This window comes from Chlorocebus sabaeus, chromosome 21 (genome assembly GCF_047675955.1).
Source record: "Chlorocebus sabaeus isolate Y175 chromosome 21, mChlSab1.0.hap1, whole genome shotgun sequence".
NCBI lineage: Eukaryota > Metazoa > Chordata > Mammalia > Primates > Cercopithecidae > Chlorocebus > Chlorocebus sabaeus.
Window position 1 is genome coordinate 75079318 of NC_132924.1, and position 24130 is coordinate 75103447.

At 34.4% G+C, this 24130-nt stretch overlaps 1 protein-coding gene across 5 annotated transcripts in view; it reads right to left on the reverse strand.

The window, feature by feature from the left end:
• Window positions 1-481: 481 nt before the first annotated feature.
• PHTF2 (putative homeodomain transcription factor 2) overlaps window positions 482-24130 on the reverse strand; it is a 160279-nt gene continuing 136630 nt past the window's right edge. For all 5 annotated transcript variants that reach the window (XM_007982399.3, XM_073009189.1, XM_073009186.1 and 2 more), the window contains 8 exons: window positions 19922-20050; window positions 17806-18078; window positions 17447-17578; window positions 15342-15428; window positions 8824-8979; window positions 6952-7047; window positions 3830-3955; window positions 482-2853 (listed from right to left, as the gene is read on the reverse strand). In XM_007982399.3, coding sequence (XP_007980590.1) covers window positions 2833-2853; window positions 3830-3955; window positions 6952-7047; window positions 8824-8979; window positions 15342-15428; window positions 17447-17578; window positions 17806-18078; window positions 19922-20050 — 1020 coding nt within the window. In that variant the 3' untranslated portion in view covers window positions 482-2832. The remainder of the gene's footprint in view (window positions 2854-3829; window positions 3956-6951; window positions 7048-8823; window positions 8980-15341; window positions 15429-17446; window positions 17579-17805; window positions 18079-19921; window positions 20051-24130) is intronic.

The following is a 24130-nucleotide window of genomic DNA, read 5'->3' on the forward strand; positions in this document are numbered from 1 at the left end:
AAAAATACAAAAAATTAGCTGGGTGTGGTGGTGGGCGCCTGTAATCCCAGCTACTTGGGAGGCTGAGGCAGGAGAATGGCATGAACCTGGGAGGCGGAGGTTGCAGTGAGCCGAGATCATGCCATTGCACTCCAGCCTGGGTGACAGTGCGAGACTCCATCTCAAAAACAAACAAACAAACAAACAAAAAACAAAAATAAAAACACTATATTTTCACAATGAGCTTTAATATTGTAGGCCACAGCCAGTTTGCTGTATTCAAAAACAAGCAAGCAAACAAACATTAGTGATATCATTTTGGTGATGAAAAGCCTGTGTATGTATTATTTTTTCATGTTCTAAGAATCATAACAAAATCTAAAATGTTGGAAAGCTATAAAAAATTTATTTTCACTCCCCCCAAATCTAACTAAATTTTGTTAACTAAACACAAAATTATCATAGAAATGTATATGAGCTGAAAATTGAAAAAAAAAACCACTGTCAGTCATAGAATGTTTTATTTTAAACTTGCTGTCAAACTTTCAAATACAACACATGTGGCAAAGAAACAACAGTTCACACACAACATCTGCCACAATTCTATCTTTGAACTGCCTTTTCTATAGTATGTGGTATGTTACAATTTCTTTCAACTTCTTACATTCATGGTATTCTTAAAGGCAGCAATGCCAATTTTTCTGCTTTGAAAATAGTTCAGTTAATGTTCTGAAATTGCTTAAAATGCCATTTTCCTTTTAGTATTCTACTGCTGCCCACACTGACATAATTCAACATATTATTAATAAACTGTTGAGAGGTATACTGTACTTAATAAATCAACTCCCAACTCTAAGTTAACCTCAATCTAAAACAAGCATTTTCTTAAACCAGTATACTCAGCTACTTTTCTCAAAAATATTTCCATTCTGAAATAAGATTTTTTTGTGAGATACAATAGTTTCATCTTTTATTCCTAACAGAACTCATGCCGTACTTTTTTTCTCAAAATATATTTGATATATTCTGTGCAAAATGTTAAGTTCTGTATAGGTATGTACCTTATTTTGAAAAAGTTTATAAAATATAATTCCTAAAAACAACCTCAACATTAGACAATACAGGAAGAAAAAACATCAGACAAAGCCTAAGTTTTCACATGAGAAACTAAGTATGTTCTTAAAGCTCCAGTAATACATTCCTTGAAAAAACTCAGAATGCACTTTGGTCATTATTAAACATATTTGAACATAGGCAAATCAAATGAAATGCTTTCTGTTGTTTTTCATAGAAAGAAAAAACACACTACACAATGAGGCTGAATTGAGGTTGATCAAAAGGAATGGTAAGAGCAAAGTGATACGACATGGCTCTGTTCTCCACACATTCCTGATTTTAAGATTATGATTTGGGGATTATAACTGCACCAATCAAACAAATTATTTACAATTAATCATTTTAAAGTTCTTAAAATATGGTAAAAATATGAGGATATTCCACATGATACACTTTGCACCAAGAAAATTCTAGATTGTTTCAAATGAATTTTTAGAAACCAGATGCCCAGTTTAAAAAAAATTGCAAAAACCATTTCATGTTTCATGTAATTCCTAAAATACTCGATTGTACAACTATAACAACTTAAAATCAAGGCCCAATGTAAGATACTATCATATTCGCCCGATTTACCTAACACACCAACATGATAAGTTCTCAATGGACACTTGGCAAATTATTCGTTGGGGAGGTTAAAAGCATCTAAAATAGCCCTTATATAATGGGGGTGGGGTAGGGATAATGCACCAGATAAGTTTAGAGGATAGAATTTGCAAGCTGAAGCTGTCTTTTCTGAAAATTTGGATATAGTTTTATAACTAGCAATTAGAGAAATATTTTATTGGTTCTTAGCCTTATTCTTAAGTTGTTCATTTGAGTGTGGTATGAATAGCCTGTACTAGAGTGTACCATGGGGAGAAAATTATTTACTTGAGTAAACATAATGTACTTTAGTAATATCAGTAGGCACTTCACTTGTGAGATGAGTATATACCTCACTCAAAAGGATACCATATCATGCCCTAGTACACTATAACAGATCCCATATAAAGATACGCATTAAAAGTAACAATTTTAAAAAGTGCACATTTTGAGCATGCACAGCTGGAGCTGTGCAAACAGCCCAGTGTTTCAAATAAATACAAGTATTACTAGTTAATTTTTATCAAAATATCTTACAGTATGGTAACCATTTACAATTATTGCTCTATTACAAGTTTTATCATCAAAGAGCACTTGTTGACCTGTTATATAATACCATATATATTAATACTGAAGGGTGCTTAAACTGCGACTTAATCAGTTTGGATCCTGGCATTGTTCCAAAATAATTCAAGAGAAACCCTGACTGGATCTTGATTTACCGAAGAAAATGTTTTATGTGTATAGCTGAGTTCAATGCAATATTCCAAAGTTAAAGAATTTTTCCTCAAGTAAGGCAAGTTCACGGCATTGATGGAGAAACAGTGCTTAGCAATGGCTTCTATTTTCACAATTTGTTATTTTGCCAATTATTTATGACCAATTACCAGGATCTCAAGTATCTGGATATCAGTTTCATCACCCTTTCAACAACTAAATACATCAATGCTTAAAAATAAAATATAAAGACTAAAATAAATGTAAAAAAAAGTGAACAAGTAAAATAAATATAAGAATTGCACAAGACAGTCTGATGTAAACACTTCAACTCCCCAGCTGAGACTTCTGAAGCAAAGAATCAGTGACAAGCTTTCAGGCAGCTTAGTCAGTACTCTTATTCTGGAAAAAAGGCTACATCTTCTTTTCTTTGAATTGTCATGATTTAATCTTCCATAGCTAAAAAAAAAAAAAAAAAAAAATAGAAGTGGTGACAAGCCAGTTTTAATATCAAAGCTTAAATTATATATAGTCATACCATTTTAAAATTCAAATTTCATTCACAAACAAGTGCAATTTCTAATATTTTAACTCTTTCATCCTTTTAAGAACTCACCTTAAACACAGACAAAAATGTGAAAATCAGATTTCTATTGCTTTATCTTGTGAAGTGGCTATATATATATATATATACACATACACACACACACACATACACAGAACTGGTTTAATATGATTATCTTACATCTTCCTAACAGTTAGTTGTGCATATATTGGAAGATGTATGCATTGTTATATAGATAAATAATATAACTTTTGGCCACAAATAGAAATAGGGCTTTTCTTTTTCTTTTTTATCACCTAAATTAAAGTTTTATTAGTAAAAATAAATACTTCTTGCTGGGCGTGGTGACTCACACCTGTAATCCCAGCACTCTGGGAGGCCAAGGTGGGTATATCGCTTGAGGTAAGGAGTTCGAGACCAGTCTGGCTAACATTGCAAAACCCTGTCTCTACTAAAAATACAAAAATCAGCCAGGCATGGTGGTGCACACCTGTAGTCCCAGCTACTCGGGAGGCTGAAGCAGGAGAATTGCTTGAACCCAGGAGGCGGAGGTTGCAGTGAGCCAAGGTCGCGCAACTGCACACCAGCCTGGGCGACAGAGCAAGACTCCATCTCAAAATAAAAAATAAAAATAAATACTTCTACTTATCCTACACAAGACTTCTATTTACAGTAAATACTGTTTCAAGTTAGAAATTCCTGTCAGTATTATAAAACATAAATATATATAATTCTTTGAAATTAAATGTGAAATGTTCACTAATTGCAATCTTACCAAAATGACTGCATTACTGTGCATGTGAGGGTAAAATGGGTGCTATAAAAATGCAACAGGAAACTAAAAAACAAAAAGTACTTGCAACCTCTTACCTTTAAATTAAATCCAAGCAAGTCACTGATAACACCAGAAACAGCTGACAGGATAACCACTTGGGTGATGTTATAAAGCAGCGGATTCATTGTAAGCCCATATAATCTGAAAGGACTGTCCAATTCCTAGCAGAAGAGAAAAAAAAGTCAGTCCCAGACTCAAAAAGAATTACTACGTAAGCCAATTCAGAACAATATACAATGATAATTTTTAAAAAACACTTTCAAAAAAGTTACCAATTATGGATGCTTTTAGAAAGAATAAACTTGGTTAAACTTGAAACAAGTAAATTTTAATAATAGTTTTAATGGTTTTAAACAAAAAAAGAAACATCCTTTAAAAGAACTCTGTGACTAAATTTGTAACTCCAATTTCTGTCCCTTAAGCTATTATAAGGAGGCTAGAGAACATTTTTTAATATAAGAACTAGACTAGAAACTGAAAGAGAACAATACCTTTTGGTAGAAGAATTAGAAACTGACCAAATTTTCTGATAAGATTATAACATATAAAAACTCCTCTTTGAGTCAATTCATTTTCAAATACATGGATTGATTAATTGGTTAATTCAAACATTTAAAGTTCTATTATATGCCAAGCCCTGTGCTAGGCTCTGGGAAGTTAAGATTCAGTCCCTGAGCTGAAGGACCTTACATTTAGTAGACATGCAACAAACAATTAAAATATGAAAGTCCCATTTCAAAGGTACATATAAAAAGCAAATAATGGGGCCATAGAGGAAGGTGCTCCTGAAACTTTGTGGATGGTGGGGAGTATACATTCTAAGACACATGAGAACATGACACATCTGAATGGCTACAGGTTGCTCAGCATTGTTAGGACCCAAGTACAAGGAAGAAAGATCACTGGGCCAGCAATGTAGAAGAAAGACTAGGGAGCAATGAGACCAGAAGCAAGAATATCTATAAGGAGTTCAGTGTATCAAAAGCTTAAGTGAGAGACAAGGATCTCACATAGGGCAGTACTAATAGAGAAGGGATGAATTGGAAGATATTAAAAAGACTGAATCAGTGGACTTGAGAATTTCTTGGCTGTAAAGAAAGAAAGAAGGTACGATCTACGTTAAGTCCCAGATTTCTGACTAGAAATCTATGTAGTTTGACTAGAGGCTATGTATGATCAAAAAGAATCATACTATTATGCTTTGTTATTCTAGTCATTTTTATACTTTGCTCTGAGATTGTGGCTGCTCATTAAGTCTTACCTTTGTAGCCCCTTCCTACACAGTGCCTACACTCTGAAGATACCCAATATACATGTGTCAAGCAAACATACGACTACACAGCGGCTACACTCTGAAGATACCCAATACACATGTGTCAAGCAAACATACGACTACACAGCGGCTACACTCTGAAGATACCCAATATACATGTGTCAAGCAAACATACGACTACACAGCGGCTACACTCTGAAGATACCCAATACACATGTGTCAAGCAAACATACGACTACACAGCGGCTACACTCTGAAGATACCCAATATACATGTGTCAAGCAAACATACGACTACACAGCGGCTACACTCTGAAGATACCCAATATACATGTGTCAAGCAGACACATGACTACACAGTGCCTACACTCTGAAGATACCCAATACACATGTGTCAAGCAAACATACGACTACACAGCGGCTACACTCTGAAGATACCCAATATACATGTGTCAAGCAAACATACGACTACACAGCGGCTACACTCTGAAGATACCCAATACACATGTGTCAAGCAAACATACGACTACACAGCGGCTACACTCTGAAGATACCCAATATACATGTGTCAAGCAAACATACGACTACACAGCGGCTACACTCTGAAGATACCCAATATACATGTGTCAAGCAAACACATGACTACACAGCGGCTACACTCTGAAGATACCCAATACACATGTGTCAAGCAAACATACGACTACACAGCGGCTACACTCTGAAGATACCCAATATACATGTGTCAAGCAAACATACGACTACACAGCGGCTACACTCTGAAGATACCCAATATACATGTGTCAAGCAAACATACGACTACACAGCGGCTACACTCTGAAGATACCCAATATACATGTGTCAAGCAAACATACGACTACACAGCGGCTACACTCTGAAGATACCCAATACACATGTGTCAAGCAAACATACGACTACACAGCGGCTACACTCTGAAGATACAATATACATGTGTCAAGCAAACATAAAACTATTAATTCAAGATATTTTTTCCCATTGAGCATTTTGGTCAAAAATGGAATTTGCCTCTATTATCTTGTTCATTATTTAAATGTCACCATCTTCCTCAAGATAATTAAAGGGATTTGAAAACGAAAGCCATCTGTAATTGCTTTTTATTATCCCCCCACCCACTTCTTCTGAACCCTTCAATACTATGTGGTGCAGAGTCTATACCCAATTCACACCATTTAGTTGACTGAAGAATTAACTGTAACTTTGAAACACAACTAATTTCATACCATTCTCTGAAAATATATAAATAACTGTAACAATTATATTCAATTGGTTATAGAAGTTGAAATTTTAAAAACTTTTTTCCTTTTAAGAACTAAAAACATAATGAATATTGTAAGCAGTGATAAAAAAGTTTTATTAAATTACCCCCAAAGAATTATTATGAGATAAAATAAATCAAAATTGTATTCTTTTGTTACCAAAAATTAAATGTTTATGACATACATTTATTATGAAAATTAGGTATTATTACTTTTTAAGCTAACTCAGGCCAACCAGAAGACTGCTCTGAGAAACACAAAGTAAAAACCTTCCCAAGTTAACAACAAATTTTCTTTTCTGAAATCTATTTTAAGGTCTAGGAGGCATACATTTCCAAAGATGCCAACATCTACAATACTCTAAACATAATATTATTAATATACAATTTCCAAAGAAATTATTTGGATTAGTTTGAGCACTTTTGCAATGAGAAGTAAAATATAAATTGTATGTATGTGCACAAGTATAACTTGGAAACAACTTGGATAATCATGAAAACCAAATATAAAGTAGTATCTGTAAACAAAAAACAAAAATTATGTCAGAACAGCATATTTGACATTATAACCATTTTCAATTCTATTCTTACCTTTAGCAGTTTAGTAGCCAGTTTTAAAACATTATTCACTAGTGTCAGTTCCTCCTTTTTGTTAGGTTTTTTCTCCATTTTCAAGTAGAGGTTTATCTTTTATAAAAAGAATAGAAATGCTTAAAATTATAATAAATACACATTTTTAAAGGACTTGAAAGATATTCATTCAAGTATCTGGTTATCGAGATTATAGGTGATTTTAATACTCTTTATACTATACATTCCAAATTTCCTATACTTATTTTATAATAGGAAAATAATAACTGTTACTCAAACACTTCTCAAATGTAATCAAAAGCCAAAATAAAAAAGACTGGATAGCATTATTTAAAAGGTGAGACACTTTAGTATCACAGTCAAATCAACCTAAAAAATAAATAATAATTAGAATAAACTAAATCAATGGTTTATTATTTCTTTCTTTCTTTTTTACTAGAGATGGGGTCTTGCTATGTTGCCTAGGCTGGTCTTGAACTCCTGGATTCAAGTGATCCTCCCATCTCAGCCTCCCAAAGTGTTGGGATTATAGACAGTCACAATGCCTTGCTGTTTTATGATTTATTTGAAAGTCACTAAAAAATATTTGTGTATTTGTATTATCTACTCTATAATAGATAATTCTGGGGTGTCCACAGTTCCTTTCTTTGAAAAATGCTCTAACCCCAAGCCAGTGGAAGAAGCAAGGCTAGGCAACTGTGCTTATCCCATTAGATCTCACCTTCACCCACAATCTGGCAGCCATCGCTGATGAGGCTGGAATGTACACCCAAACCAAAGCTAGTCAATATACTGACTAGGTAAGACTAACATGATGTATCTATCAGATATTGTAGGAACATAAACTGAAAAGTCAGTAAAAGTCTAAGCCAGAACTCATGCTAAACCAAACCAAAACCGTGTGTAAACCAAAATTATAGGGTAGCAAGTCTACAGAAAGGCCACTGGAAGAAAGGTGAAGAGAAGGGCAGAAATGAGAAACCGTTAGCCTCAGAGTGAGTTGGAGGAAGTGGTTGATTTTGTCCAATTCCATAAGGCTCAAGTATACTATTTTTTTGAGTTGGAGTCTCACTCTGTTGCCCAGGCTGGAGTGCAGTGGCACAATCTCAGCTCACTGCAACCTCTGGGGTTCAAACGATTCTCCTGCCTTAGCCTCACAAGTAGCTGGGATTACAGGCATGCACCACCATACCTGGCTAATTTTTGTATTTTTTCACCTTGGGGTTTCACCTTGTTGGCCAGGCTGGTCTTGAACTCCTGACCTCAGGTAATCCGCCTGCCTTAGCCTCCCAAAGTGCTAGGATTACAGGTGTGTCACCGCGCCTGGCAGGCTCAAGTATACTTTCTTAGGGATCTTTATCTTTGTGGTTACTCTTCCATTTGAGCTCATTTGACAGGTTTATTGATTCTTTAAAATCAAACTATCCCTAACTAAAATATTCATGGGAATAAGTTTCTTTACAAAATTCCTATAAAATGGCAAGAGGAAAATATTTAACAAATTCATGCAAAGTAAAATTAACCAATTATGCTTTATTCTTTCTACTGAGTAAAAATTATACTTACTCAAATGCAGCTCTGCTACACTGCAAAGCAAACATGTCCCATTCATAGTTTAAAATACATTAATTTATTAAGTGGTACTTCCTTCTTGTCAAATAAAAATGGGACATTAAAAAAGGAGATTGGATTTGAAATATGAATCAAGGCAGGAACACTGAAGAAAGGCTTGTGTCCTATTAAATTTTACGTTTTGCTTTATAGCACAAATGACCTTAATCAAATAAAACACATTCTTGAAAAACGTAAAGGAAATGAAAACATTTTAACTTATAGACATTAATTTATAGCATAATCAGCATGCACACTCACCTGTTCAGTAAGTAATATTGAGGTATTGCTATATTTTTTACTTGTTTCTGATCCAAGGGTAACAAATCTTAGCAGAAAAAGTGTTAACGAGATGCACCAGATTACCAGTTCCCAATTGTAGTGACAATCAAGGAAGATCTCGTGTACATGAAGTAGCTAAAAGTATGAAAAAGGTAACATAAAGCAGCAATGTGATTCAAACAAATTCTTTTTAAAAGAAATAAACATTTTACTTCATAGATTGTTTATAAATTTAGTATTACATTTTAGAAACAGTCTATATTAATTATGAAATATTTTAAGCACATCAAAAATATAGAGCATAATGTAATTAATATCCATGGGGCCTCTACCCAGTTTTGTCAAATCTTAATATTTTGCAACATCTCTTTCTGATTAAAAAATATTAGATTCAGTTGAAATCACCTTAAACTTTTCCTTGATTCTCATTTTTCTTCCCCTTCCCACCCCAGAAGTAATGGATTTTATGTTTATCTTTTCCATAATTGTTTTTATTGTTTAGCTACATATACATCCTTAAACTATATTATTTTTTGTATATTTTAAAATTTATTTTCCAAGCACTTGGGAGTTGAGAAAAATAAAGAAAAATAATTTATATGTTACCACATTATCCACATCATTCTTTAATTTACTTTTTATTCCACTGAATTTTGTTTTCAAGGCTGATTCAGGATGACAGACTTAGCTCTAAATTTGTTCATTCTAACTCCTATGTTAAAGTAAAAAAATCAGCCACGATTTATTGGCCAGTAAAACAATCAGCCACAACTTATTGGTCAACCCTATCATTAATATTTTGTTGCCAATTTCCATTATTACAAGCAATGCTGCAATACACATTCTTGTATGTGTTTCCTTGTATGCACATGCAACTTTCTCTAGAAGTTATCTGGGAGTCAAATCACTGGGTTCTTGGATATTACATCTTCAACTTTATTAGATATTGTAAGTTTGTCTCTGAAATAGTTGCCCCAATTTATACTCTCAGCAGTGTATCAGAGTTCCCTTTGCCATCATTTTCATTCATACTTGTTATCATCTAACTTCCTAATATCTGCCAATCTAATGGGTGTGAAGTGTTCTCTCATTGCCTTAATTTTACTCTTCCTATTTAGGGAGGATGAGTATGTTTCATATGCTTATTGATAACTGAATTTCCTCCTCTGTGAGTTATCTTTTTATATTCTACATCTCCATTTTTTCTAGCATGTTGTCTGTTTTTCCTATTGATTTGTAGAAGTTATGTCTATAATGTGACTAACAATGCTATTTAAGTCATTTTGCCACTATCTTTCCCAGACTCTGGTTTGTTGTTTATGGTGTCTTTGCAGGACACGAAATTCTAATTTTTATTTGTGATCATATTAAAAATGTTGTTTTTCACATTTAGATCTTTAATCCACCTAGAATTTATTTTTATGTATGGCATGAAGTCATTTTGCTCCATTTGTACTTCATATTTCCATTATGTAAAGCCTTCCTGCATTGACATACAATGCCATCTGATCATATATTAGGTTTCTACATGTATATGGCTATGTACAACTCTATTTCATCCCACTGGTCATTCTATACCTGGGCAAAAATCATAGTCTTTCTGTAATTTTAAAATAAGTCTCTCATCTGAAGGTTCTAAGAGAAATTAAAAAAAGAAAAACAAAAAGAAAAAATAAAATAAGTCTTCATATTTCTGGTACAGCAACTTGTTCTTCAAAATTATCTGGACTACTCTTGTCTTTCTGTGCTTCCAGATGAGTTTTAGGGAGCTTGATGAGTTACTTATTTTTTAAAATAAAGCATTCTGTTTAATTACATGGGATTCCAACAATTCCCCCAGGAGAATCAATATGAAATTGAACCTTCCCATCTATTAACATTGTGACTAACATTGTATACTTTCTTTTTTAAATTTTTTTTTGAGACTGAGTGTCACTCTGTTGCCCAGGATGGAGTGCCGGGGCGTGATCTTGGCTCACTGCAACCTCCCCCTCCCAAGTTCAAGTGATTCTCCTGCCTCCTCAGCTTCCCAAGTAGCTGGGATTACAGGCATGCACCACCGCGTCTGGTATTTTTTTCAGTAGAGATGGGGTTTTTCCATGGTGGCCAGGCTGGTCTTGAACTCCTGATCTCAGGTGATCCGCCCACCTAGGCCTCCCAAAGTGCTGGGATTATAGGCGTGAGTCACCGCGCTCAGCCTCATTGTGTACCTTCTTTTATAATTTTCAATAAAGTTTTATCCTATTTCTCCATAAGGTCCTACATATCTTTTGTTAGAATTATTCTTGTGAATCTTTTTTGTTGTTGTTGTTGCTATTGGAAATGACATATGTGTTTTGTTGTTGTTTTTAAAGACAGGGTCTCACTGTTACTCCAGGCTGGAGTACAGTGGCACAATCATGGCTCACTGCAGCCTTGACCTCCCAGGCTCAGGTGATCTTCTCGCCCCAGCTTCCCAAGTAGCTGGGATCACAAGCATGTGTCACCACATCTGGCTAATTTTTGTATTTTTTTTTTTTTTTTAAGAGACCAGGTCTTACTATGTTGCCCAGGCTGGTTTTGAACTCCTGGGCTCAAGGGATCCATCCACTTTGGCCTTCCAAAGTGCTAAGATTATAACCATGAGTCACTGTGCCTGGCCAGTATTTATAGTTTTCAATTATCTATTTCTGTATATAGCAGATGTCAACAAATTATGGTCCATTGACCAAATCTAGCTTTAGGCCTCTGTCTGGCCCCAGAGCTAAAAGTAATTTTTATATTATTTCAAAGGAAGAAGAGAAAGAGGAATTAGAAGAAAAAGAATATATTTCAGAGATTGCAGGTGTCAGGCAAAAGTCTAAAATATTTATCTGGCCCTTTACAGAGGAAGTTTGCTGATCTCTGGTTTATAGAAACAAAATTAATTTTTAAAATGCTGTTGCATCTATTTTTGTTAATCTTGATATAACAAATATATTTTAAATAATGTGTCTGTAAAGTCACTTGGATATTCTATATAAGCAATCATATAGTCTACGATTTTCTCCCCCAAACTTTAGACCACTTTTTTCCCCCATCTTTGCTGATTAATATCCTCCATCAAATGCTGACTAGAAGTGGTAAAGCAAGTAACTTTGTCTTATTCCCAATTTTAAAGTAAATAACTCTTAAGGTGATATCATTATGTATAATGCTTACTCCAAATTTTAAAAGATATACTTTATCGGATTAAGGACAATACTTCCTAGTCCTTGTATCATGAATGTCCACTGAAAATTTACAAATTGTTTTCTGCATCTATTGATATGATTGCATATTTTCTGCCTTTAATCAGCTTGAATTAATGGATTTTCTAAAGTTGAAATCTGCATTCCAGGGACAATCTTAGTCATGGCCTATTTATTGTAATTCACATTCTGGCTTCATCTTCTTAGTATTTTGTTGAAGAATTTTGTATCTAATAAATGAAACCAGCTCAGTTTCCCATTTTCATACTAGTCATGGCCTATTTATTGTAATTCACATTCTGGCTTCATCTTCTTGTTATTTTGTTGAAGAATTTTGTATCTAATAAATGAAACCAGCTCAGTTTCCCACTTTCATACTAGCTCTATGGTACTGGCATCAAGGTTATACTACCTCATAAAAGGAGCTGAAGAATATCCCCTTTGTCTATTGACTAGATCTTTTGTGTAAGTTTAGGATTATCTATTTAAATATTTGACAAAATTCATCAGTAAAACAATACAAGATTTTTGTTGGTGGCATATTTTAAACTACTAAAATTTTAAACTACTTACAGCTACAAATCTCTTCAGGTTTTCAATTACTTTTTGAGTCCATTTTAATAGGTGATGTATTTCTATAAAATTGTCCACTTATGCCTTCAACTTTAATGATATAAAGCACTTCATACTAGTATCTTTAAAAAATTCTCAATTGTGCCAGTATTAAATTGTTTACAGTTTAATAGTGTGCTTTTTCTTTCAAAGAATGTATTATTTGTATGTTTTAAAATCTCCAAATACATAAGATTTTTTTTCTTGCTATCACTCTTTTCTACTTTGACTATATGACAGCTAGATATTGTGGTCTGTATAGTATCAGACATTTGGATTAGTTTTTACTTTATTGCCTAATACATGGGAAAGTTTTATAAACATCTTTGTGCCTGAAAAAAAAGTCATCAACTCGGAAAAATTCTTAGCCATTATCTCTCCAAATGTTGTTTTTCAGCATTCTTTCTTCCTGGAATTCTTTTTTATTTATTTATTTTTTTTGAGACAGTCTCGCTCTGTTGCCCAGGCTGAAGTACAGTGGCGCAACCTCGGCTCACTGCAACTTCTGCCTCCCTAGTTCAAGTGATTCTCCTGCCTCAGCTTCCCCAGTGCTGGGATTACAGGCGTGAGCCACAGTGCCCGATTAATTTTGTATTTTCAGTAGAGAGAGGTTTCACCATACTGGGCAGACTGGTCACGAACTCCTGACCTCAAGTGTTCTGCCTGCCTCGGCCTCCCAAAATGCTAGGATTACAGGTGTGGGCCACCACACCCAGCCTCCTCCTGGAATTCTTACTAGACATATGTTGGATCTCCCACGAAGTCTCAATATCCACTTGACATTTTCTGTCTCTTTACCTCTGTCCTGTATCTTAGTCATTTCTTTCATTTCCCAGTTCACTATGTCTTTAGCTGTCTTTAATTTGCTATTTATTGTGTTTATTGTGTTTATCTGTTCATTGTGTTTTAAAAGTCAATGACTTTGTTCTAGCAGTGAACAGCAAAAAACAAAAGTCAAAAGTCATTAACTGTATTTTTCATTTCTCTGAAGTTCTTTTTCAAACTTATCTGTTCTCTTTTCACAGTGTTATCTATGTCTTTCATCACTATAAACAAATTTAGTTTCCACCTGATCAAACTGAAATAGCTGGAGACCTAATCCTGCTATTGGTTTATCTGTTGACTCCTTCATGTTACGCTGTTTCTTCCTATGTTTTGATATCAGAAGGGGCTTTATCTGTGGATCCCATGAGGTCTAGGCTGAAGTCGCATGCCCCCAAACAGCCTTGGTTTTGCTTCCGTCAGGTATCCAGGGGCCTAGGACCACTTTTTATATTAACTTCTTGACATGAGGGTTACAGGACAAGATGTATAATGTCAATTTGAACCCTAAACGTGTAGTAAGGGCAGAGTTATATATTCTTAGAAGAGACTTTTCCCTCATCCTTGTCATCCAGAGTCAGATAAGCTTCCTTCTTGTCTTCTAGTGCTGGTGAGCAGACTGTTTTTCTTATCCAACTTTTCACGGAGGCTGTAGATCTTGGAGGGTTTGACTTCATGGTGTGAGTAGGGAGGTATTACAGGTCAAGGCCTCATCTCCTGTCCTACGTGGGCATAAAATTTCAAGTCTCCGGGATACAATACTAAGACTGGCAGTGTACCTCATTCTCTTATTCTCACGCTGTCATAGCATTAATGCTTATTCTTAAATGCTCTGGTTTTCAATTTTGTCTTCATTTTTGGCCCTTTATTATCTTATGAACTTAGATATATATACAAAATGTACATTCAAAAGCTGAGGGTTTCCCCCAGCATTGTTTGATGTTTTCTTTGTTTGTTTGTTTTTGGAGACAGAGTCTCGCTCTATCCCCCAGGCTGGAGTGCAGATGCAATCTCCGCCTTCTGGGTTCAAGGGATTCTCATGCCTCAGCCTCCTGAATAGCTGGGATTACAGGCGCCTACCACCATGCCTGGCTAACTTTTGTATTTTTAACAGAGATGAGGTTTCACCATGTTGGTCGGGCTGGTCTCAAACTCCTGACCTCAGGTGATCCGCACTCTTTGGCCTCCCGAAGTGCTGGGATTACAGGTGTGAACCACTGTGCCCAGCCTGTTCGATGTTTTAAAGTAGAAGTATTTTCAGATAAGCTAGTCCATCATACTACTTGGAATGGAAGTTTGCATATGTTTTATTATTTTTGTTTTTAAAATTTTAATACTTTTAAACTTATTTTTTAATATTACATGGCCCATGACACAACCCTCAGGAGACCCTGAGGACATGTTCCCCTGCATTATAGCAGTGCATATCCTGAGATACTTTTGTACTCCCTAAGTAATCTGGGTCACTAAAAATTCTTTTTCAGAGTATGCAGCAGTTAAGTAACAGTAACTATTCAGATATAAGAAATAAAAGAGTAGTAAACATGAATAAATCGGACATTCCTGGGACAATTTCATAACTCATATGTTTCTTCTGGGAAGTAAAGATAATGAGAAGGATTCTAGGCAAAAATTAATCTGTGTTCTTTCAACAGACATTTGAGCATATATGTTCACTGTTCATGGCACAGAGATAAGATACACTTGTTTATTCTGCCAAAAAAATAAACTGCAAAAAGATAACTTCAAAACTTACTTTTCTAACTAGGCTTACTTATATTATTATTTATTTATTAATCTGAAAGTTAATATTTATATATCTGGTTAATTTCTACATGGAGCGAGTTAACTCACCTGGGCACAACAGATAAAGACAACTGAGATAGTCAATAAGAAAGCAGATGAAACTATTACATCAACTGAACGCTGAGGACCTCGACGCTGCAAGGTGTGGGTGGGAGAAAAGGAAACATTTTAAAATATATTTACTAATTAGCAGATAATTTCCATGGTTTCAATAAAGGTGTCAACTCATCACCATGAGTTGATCATAGCCCACAATGTTGAATATACCTAATTTGTTAGGCAAATTTTAATGATAAAGTGTTATGATTTCCTGAGGATTTGCAACAGAGTTAAAAGGGTATCTGTATCTATATAGCATAAAATTATTGGTATAACTTTCAAATACTTCATTTTGTCAAACATAAGTCATTTTTGAATAAATATTTCTTAAGCACCTGCTTAGAACTAGATACTGTGCTGGGTGCTAGAAATACAACAGAGAACAACACATGGTCCCTCTACCTTCACAGGAACTAGGAGGGGAGTGAAACATCAAGCTCATAATCACAGGTATATGTGATAAATTGTGATGAGTGCTAAAAGGGAAAGACATAGGATGCTTCGAGATACTTAGCAGGGAGACTTCATTTAGATTTGAGGGTTAGGAGTGTGGGCCTGGGAAGATCTCCAGATTAAGGGGGAGGGGCAGGGGCATGACGGCACACAGCAGTGTTCTAGGTAGAAGGAAGAGCATGTGCAAGAACATAAAGCAGGACAGATCACAGCTCATGTAAAGAACCGAAGCAGTCTGACATGGCTGGAATGTAGTGGACTAGGAAGGAGAGTGTTTCAAAATGAAACAAAAGACAGGTGAATAAGGGAGAACTTAGATCATAAAGGGCATTATAAACCTTGTTAAGATTTTGTGCTTTATCTTAAGAGCAATGGAGAACCTCCAAGAAGTTTTAAGAATATAGGGCCAAATATACATTTTTAAAAGATCACTGGTGGCAGATTGAAGAAAGGAATGAAAGGAAGAAATGTGAATGCTGGAATGCCAGGTAAGAGGTAACTGTAGTAGCACAAGGCAGAAGATGATTGATGGTTTCAATGAGGGTGGTAGAAATGGAACAAAGAGAAGCAAATGGATTCAAGATATATTTTGGGAGCAGAAAAGATAGGAATTGGTGATAAATTAGATACTAGAGATTAAACAAGGATAATTCCTAGGTCTGGGCTTTCATGTTTCCCTCACTGAAGTATAAGCTTAGGTATGACGGTAGGGGCTTTCATCTCATCAACAGTGAATGGCACACGGTTAACATAAATAAGTGTTTACTGAATAAAATAATCAATGTACAAAAGAATGTAACACCTGCTTAGGGTTGATAATGGGGGAAATTTTGGATGAATTCAAGCAACAAAGATCAGATTCATCCCTCCATACAACAGATATGTCATAGGAAAAAAATATCCATGCCAATTTGCAGCAGTGACACTAAGTGGACTAAATTTAATAAGTTAAATTAATAAACAGAACAATTAATTTTTTAAATATAAGAGTAGATAAATAGGGCAAACTTTTTTTTTACTTCTTTCATTATTATTTCAAAATATAAAGCATTAAAGATCTAGGTATGTCAGAGGACAATTGGTCTTTAGGTCAACTTTACCAAGATATAGACAGTGCTGTGAATAAATATCATTGAACTTGCATGATTACTCCATATATAATGACATTCTACTGTTACTTAATGCAATAAGCAATCCTCAGGAAAAAAAGCGTTTTCCTAAAACCAATTTAGATGTTTCCCTCTTCCCTCCAGAGTTTTTATATCATAGTTCCACAACTAGGACAATTATTTAAAAGTTTAAAGGAAAACAATGACATGAAAAGAATGACACTGAATTGCAAACTAATATTTTAAAATAGTAATAGGTCCCTTCTGTGAGGAAACTCATTGGTTAGTTTTTTTTAAAATTCTTTTTTAAGTAATGGGCTCCCTCTGCTGGCTTGTGACAACCAGGCAAGTAGAAACAAAATCCCTAATTCAGCTTTTGAATGAGTAAAAGCTGGTTACTATACATCTAGAGACAAATATATATTGATAAAGAAACTGGAACTATCAGAAAGGGCCAGCATGTTAAAACTACTTTTATCACTCCCATTCTACCTTAAGATAGGAACGGAGAGATAGCCACATTTTTATATTCTGTACTTTCTTCAACCGGAAATGAGGAACCTCAGATTTTCGAGCCCTCCTTGCAGATGTTAAATGTCCAAAGAGTTTTGCAAAAAGTAATCGCTAAAAAAGATTAAGATGAGGATTAATTTTCAAGTAGATTACTACAGAAAAACAAAAATCAACAAAATATGAATTGTTAAGATTTTATTTGGTTAGGTACTACAAAAGCAAAATAGAAAAATAATTAGGTAAAAATGACATAATGAAATAATAAAGTATTTCAGGAATACTTTTAATATTATGAAAACGATAAAATATTCTTATTCAGAAGTCTACATTATACCTACCTGTTTATAAGTTCTTTCTGCTACACAGAGCAAAAAGAAGAAAATCCACACAAGAGACACGCGAACCACAAAACTTATTATAACCATAGAAAGAACTATGACATCTTCATTAGAACCAAATGCAATCACATAAAGTTCTGAAGCAGAATGTGCTGTGAGTTGTTCCAAGTCTGTAGCTTGAGAGAGTCGGAAAACAAATGGAGTTAAACCCAGTATGAGAGAGATTGCATTTCCAAAAATCTGGTATCCTATTCCTGGTATATGGCTGTTCACCTTGAGGAAGCCAGGGGAAGAGAGAGAAAAGAAAAATAAAATTATACCATAAATGTTATCTACAGTAAAATTATTTATAGCAATATGAAATAATTTGTTAAAATATATTCATTTTAATATGAGTAATTTGAATCCCATTCAAGTTTGAGAGCCTACTACACATAAAATGTCATTAATTCTTCAGATCTTAAAAACAATTCATTATCAGATCTCTAATTCACTAAGTAGATGGCGAAAGGATTGACTGTCTTATCTAGATCTTGGAAAAAAAATTTATGTATTTCATTATTTCAAGTTAGAAATATTCACAAATACTGTAATATTAAAGAGAATGAGATCTCATATCCACTTAAATTCAGTTCATTAAAGGAAAAAACTCAGCATTACACTTATTTCATACATTCGTACCTTAGGGTTTTTTCTTTTTTTTTCCCCCAGAGACAGGGTCTCACTGTGTTGCCCAGGCTGGAGTGCAGTGGCGCAATCATGGGCTCAAGTGATCCCCCCAACTCAGCATTCGTAGTAGCTGGGACTACAGGTATACACCACAGGCCCCAGCTAATTTTTTGGGTTTTGTAGAGATGTAGAGACAGGGTTTCACTATGTTGCTCAGGCTGGTCTTTAATTACTGGGCTCAAGCGATAATCCCTCCTCTAGCTCCCAAAGTGTTGAGATTACAGGCATGAGCCAACATGCCCAGCCACTTATGTTTCTCTTTGAATAGTCCAATATATAAATAAGTGTCTCCTTAAACTCTAGAAGCATTTTAGAAGAGAGATGATAGAAGGAAGAAGAAATTAAACAGAAGGGAAAAAGATGAAGGAATTATAAAAAATAAAAAAATAAAAAAAAGGAAATTAGATAATGGGACAATATAAGAGTTTCCAATATGCTAGACTGGCAGAACTAAAAGGGATCTTAACTATCATGTAGCCAACTTTTTATATTATACATTAGATAAATGAGACTATTGTAAATTAAGTGATCTGCCAATTCACAGGTAATTAAGTTATAGAGCACAAACTAGATCCAAGATTCCAGAGACTTCCCAGTCAACTGCTTTTAATTGCTCATACTGAGATATGTATGAGCAATATCTCAGTATGATATTGGGAGTTTTATCAATTTCTAGACCCAGTTACTTTAATTCCTGTCTTACATAAAGTGTGGAGAAGAGTTCTAGCATAATAATGCACTAAAGAAATTTAGAAATTGCAAGTTAAAAACAAGTCCAGAGAAATCAACATATTTTAAAAATCAGCAATTATCTGAAAAAAGAAATAATAGAAAATAAAATTTAAATCCACAGTATTTGGATCAGATTTCTTTGAACTACTCAAGACTTTTACCACTACCCGAGTTACTTCTATATATTTAAGCAGGCAAGCAAGTATGAATGCAAATTTACTAGTTTGATTTTTTCATGTTTTAAGTCCTATTAAACAAATGAACCAGTAAGAATGATACAGAAACATACGCCTTTTTAATTATTTTATTTTTAAAGTTTTTGTAACAACAATCTCTAGACCAAAGTCTTTATTAACACCTGTATATATCTACAAGCTCCTGAATTTCAAAAGAATGAATAACATAAAAGAGAAAAATTATAGATTGTATCATCTGTTCTAGGTCAGATAAGTGAAAACACTGGAAGATGAGAGCGGTTTGGTGACAAATCACTGTTTAAATCACAGAGAGAAACAAATATACACATATAACTCTTTTTTCAGGGTGAAGAAATGAGGTCAGTAGATTACTAGTATAACATTCCAGTAATTATCTTATATACAGATAATTACTAAGTCTTACCCTTGAACTACAAGAATAAAATTTAAAAACTCACTCTGTTCATTATCATTCCACTGATTTCAAGTACAGACATGTCTGCTTTCTTACAATCATTACCTTCCCATACTATAGCACTTATTTTTTCTAATCCTGGGTGGGAACTATGGAGCCAGGGCAAATGACTCTATAAAAAAAAAAAAAAGTAAATATATTGATCACATTTAACAAATAAAATGTTTGTATATAAAGTTGTATATATATCTCTATATACACATACAATTTTAATGACACTAAAAATAAAAATTGGTGAATACATTTATGTTTTATAAATGAGATATGTAGATCTGTGCATAGCTAATATATTTATACACACAACTCTAAAACACTAAAATTCTATCTTAAAATTAGTTAGCATATACACTGAACAGATATCATAAGAAGTTACACGGTTATAAAACTATACAAGTTCAGAACTTTCTGTAACAAGTATTAGTCAACATATGTTCAAAAATATACTAAAACATGTCAGCAAAAGTATTTAGTTGTCAATCAGTCTACATAGTTGCAATATACTAATGCTAAAAGACAAATGGATATCAACTTGTTCATAGTAATCATTGTTCAACTTATGATCATTCATTAAAAAAGAATATGACAGCCGAGATTTGAATCTCTTTGAAAGACTATATAGTGCTACAGTCTTATCCTGAAAAAGAATCTTCCTTATATACTTAATGTTTAATATCTGATTTAGTTACTTTTCTGATATTTTAATCCAGCATTTCTCCAAAGGACCAGTCTAACTTTTTGTCTTTTTCAGATAGAGCAAATATTACAAACTGAAGCACTCAGCCTCCTGAGTAGCTCGGACTACAGGCATGTGCCACCATACCTGGCTAAGTTTTTTATTTTTAGTAGAGACAGTGTTTCACCATGTTGGCCAGGCTGGTCTCTAACTCCTGACCTCAGGTGATCCACTGGCCTCTACCTCCCAAAGTGCTGGGATTACAGGTGTGAACCACTGCACCCAGCCCCAAAGCAGAACAGTTAATGATGGCAACAAGATTAATGAAACACTAAACCTTTATATAATCAGACTTCAAGAGGAGAAATAACACTAAAAGATTAAACCCAGATAGAGATCAGTTTGCTTGTTTATATTGTAGTATTTCTAGCATATTTTTAAGGACTCATATACTTCCTACATTTTGTTTTTTGAGATGGAGTCTTGCTCTGTTACCCAGGCTGGAGTGCAATGACGTGATCTCAGCTCACGGCAACCTCCGCCTCCCGGGTTCAAGTGATTCTCCCGCCTCTGCTATAGCTGGGACTATAGGCGCCTACCACCACGCCCGGCTAATTTTTTAATTTTTATAGAGATGGGGTTTCACCATGTTGACCAGGTTGGTCTCGAACTCCTGACCTCGTGATCTGCCCACCTCAGCTTCTCAAAGCGCTGGGATTACAGGAGTGAGCCACAGTGCCTGGCCACTTCCCACATTTTTAAAAAACGATAGTTTTGGCATTCGTAGCAACCTCAAATTTTATAAAATATTTCGTTAAATATAACTTCTAACAATGAACAGAAGAATCTACTCTAGGTACATTTATTCTTTAGAGGACAAAAATGTGATTAAAATATGGTAAAAAAAACAGTTTCTTGTAAACTTTTAACACTTTCCTCTGGGGGACTAAAGTTGCATTGATTAATTTCAACTAAAGTTTAATAATAATAATTCAATAATGTAAAAAAACAGAGGTGGAAAATTTTTATCTTTTCCAGAGATAAGGGATTTTAATATACTTTAACTTTCATAATATACATTTCACTACTTGAGGTCCTGAAGAGTGCTAAGATACTAGTTATTAACTACCAACTTAATTTCTCAAATGTTATTTCCTCATTTATCTCCAAACAAAATATTCTGTTTTGGGAAAGAAATAATCTGTACCAAAATATATATCAAACTTTCTCTAGAAATTTTATAATTGTTAAGCGTAATGGAACCAAAAAGCCAGAAACAAGAAATGCAAGAAGCTAGAAGGAAAGAAGCTTGAGAGCCAAAAGATTTCAACCACTGATTTACAGACTTTTTTAAACTCTCAGTCTGGAATAGTGAATTAACGTCTTCCTAATTACATGAAGAAAGGAATATATCAATACCAAGAAAGCCCATCTAGAGATAGAAATAGGAAATCAGGACATTCTCATCGTCCTTCCAAAAGCACTCCTTTTTCATCTAGCTAACTTGCCAATCAATTACTCTATCCAGCATCTGATATTACAATATTTCTAGAAAGCCTAAAGGCAAAAGAGAAGACAACAATTAGAAACTGGTGAATTTTAAAAGAGTTAATTACATGTTCAATGTTGTGTGTAGAAACTTGAAAAAATAAATTGAAAAGACTGCTATATTTCTCTCTTTGTCTCTCTCTATGTGTGTGGGTGTGAAATGTACATTGAAAAACAGTCTTGTTGAATCATGTCTGCAGTGTGGAGAATAGCATCACATGAAATACTTTTTTAAAAGATTCAGGGAAAACATTAGAGCAAATAATTTCATTTTATAATTTTATCACATAGGTTACTCTAAATATATTTTCTTTTATCTTTTTCTTTTCTTTTCTTTTCTTTTTTTTTGAGACTATGTCGCACTCTACCGCCCAGGCTGGAGTGCAGTTCTTGGCTCACTGAAACCTTCACCTCCCGGGTTCAAGCAGTGCTCGTGCCTCAGCCTCCTGAGCAGCTGGGATTACAGGTGCCCGCCACTGTGCCCACCACCATGCCTGACTAATTTTTGTATTTTTAATAAGAGACAAGGTTTCACCATGTTGGCCAGGCTAGTCTTGAACTCCTGACCTCAAGTAATCCACCCGTCTCAGCCTCCCAAGCTGGGATTACATGCGTGAGTCACTGTGCCCGGCCGCTATATATGTTTTCAAACTAAAATTTAGAACTTAAAATTTTTTTTTTGCTTTGGAGACAGCATCACAGATCCAAAAATGTAGAACTTTTAAAATGACTATACTTTATCCTTATTTAAAATCTCAACTGCTTTGCTCCTTGTTCATTCAAAACTACCTGAAAACCTTAATGCTTAAATGGTGGCATGTTTTATTTCAAATAAATTCACCATGACAACCACATACTCGTTGTTTCCAACTGTGGGAATGCAGCCATTTAAGCTTTACACTTACTAAAAACTGAATTTCAGCTGAATATAGCTTTATATTTTAGTATATATTCAGCTATAGAGAAGGACTAGAGGAGAAAAATTTTCTCCTGTGGAAATGTTTCAATTACTATTTACAAACAAAATAAAACAAAGATACACATTTGGGAATATTCTGATTAGAATATACTAATTCAAATGCTCAGTGTTTTTTCATGAGAAGGGATTTTTTCTATCTGTATAGTAGGCAGAAAAAGGTCTTCCAAACCTAGCACAGACTGGTTAAACAAGAAAAAAACTAGTAGCTTTTTAGTAAAGGGAGCTAATTTCCATTACTTAGCTACTAGTAAATCTAAAAGCATGAGCTTATTTTTTGAAACCTGAGAATTAAAAATCTGAATAAGATCAAGTCTTTAATCTAAAAGCAAAAACAATATAAGCCTAAGACACTATAATTAGATATACAGAGTAGAGCATTAACAAATTTTATGTGACAGACTTAGGAGCAATTTACTCTGCATAGACATCATAAAACAATTTTTAATATCATTTAAGAAAGCACTGGAATTGGCATGTTTTGAAAAAATTTAATTTTGTTTCAGGCATTCAATATTTATTAAATACCTACTGTGTACCTCACACTGTGTGATACAACACTGAGCAAAAAAACACACGGTCCCTGCTTTTATGCTGCTTACAGTTATCTCTGGGAAAATAGCTCACAGGCATTTCCCTCAGTCTTAACTCCAGTTGTTAGTCTCAGTGACTTAGATGAATATACAGATGATTCATTCAACAACCTATGCTTTCATGGATTGTTCACTGTTTTTTCATTTCTTCAATACCAAGGACTCTAAACTACTCCCATAGCCACACCCTAGACCTTGTCACCATACGAACTGCTCTACTTCTGAAATGAATCTACTACAACTTCCCATCTTAACTGGTCTCTCAAACCTTCAATTCTAAAACACTTGTTCCCTTGAACACACCTATCCATAAATGTATCAGTCCCTTCCTGATTTCATTGCCTTCTCGATTTAACAATCTAATGATTAGACTCCTACCAGATCCACCATTTCAATCATCCC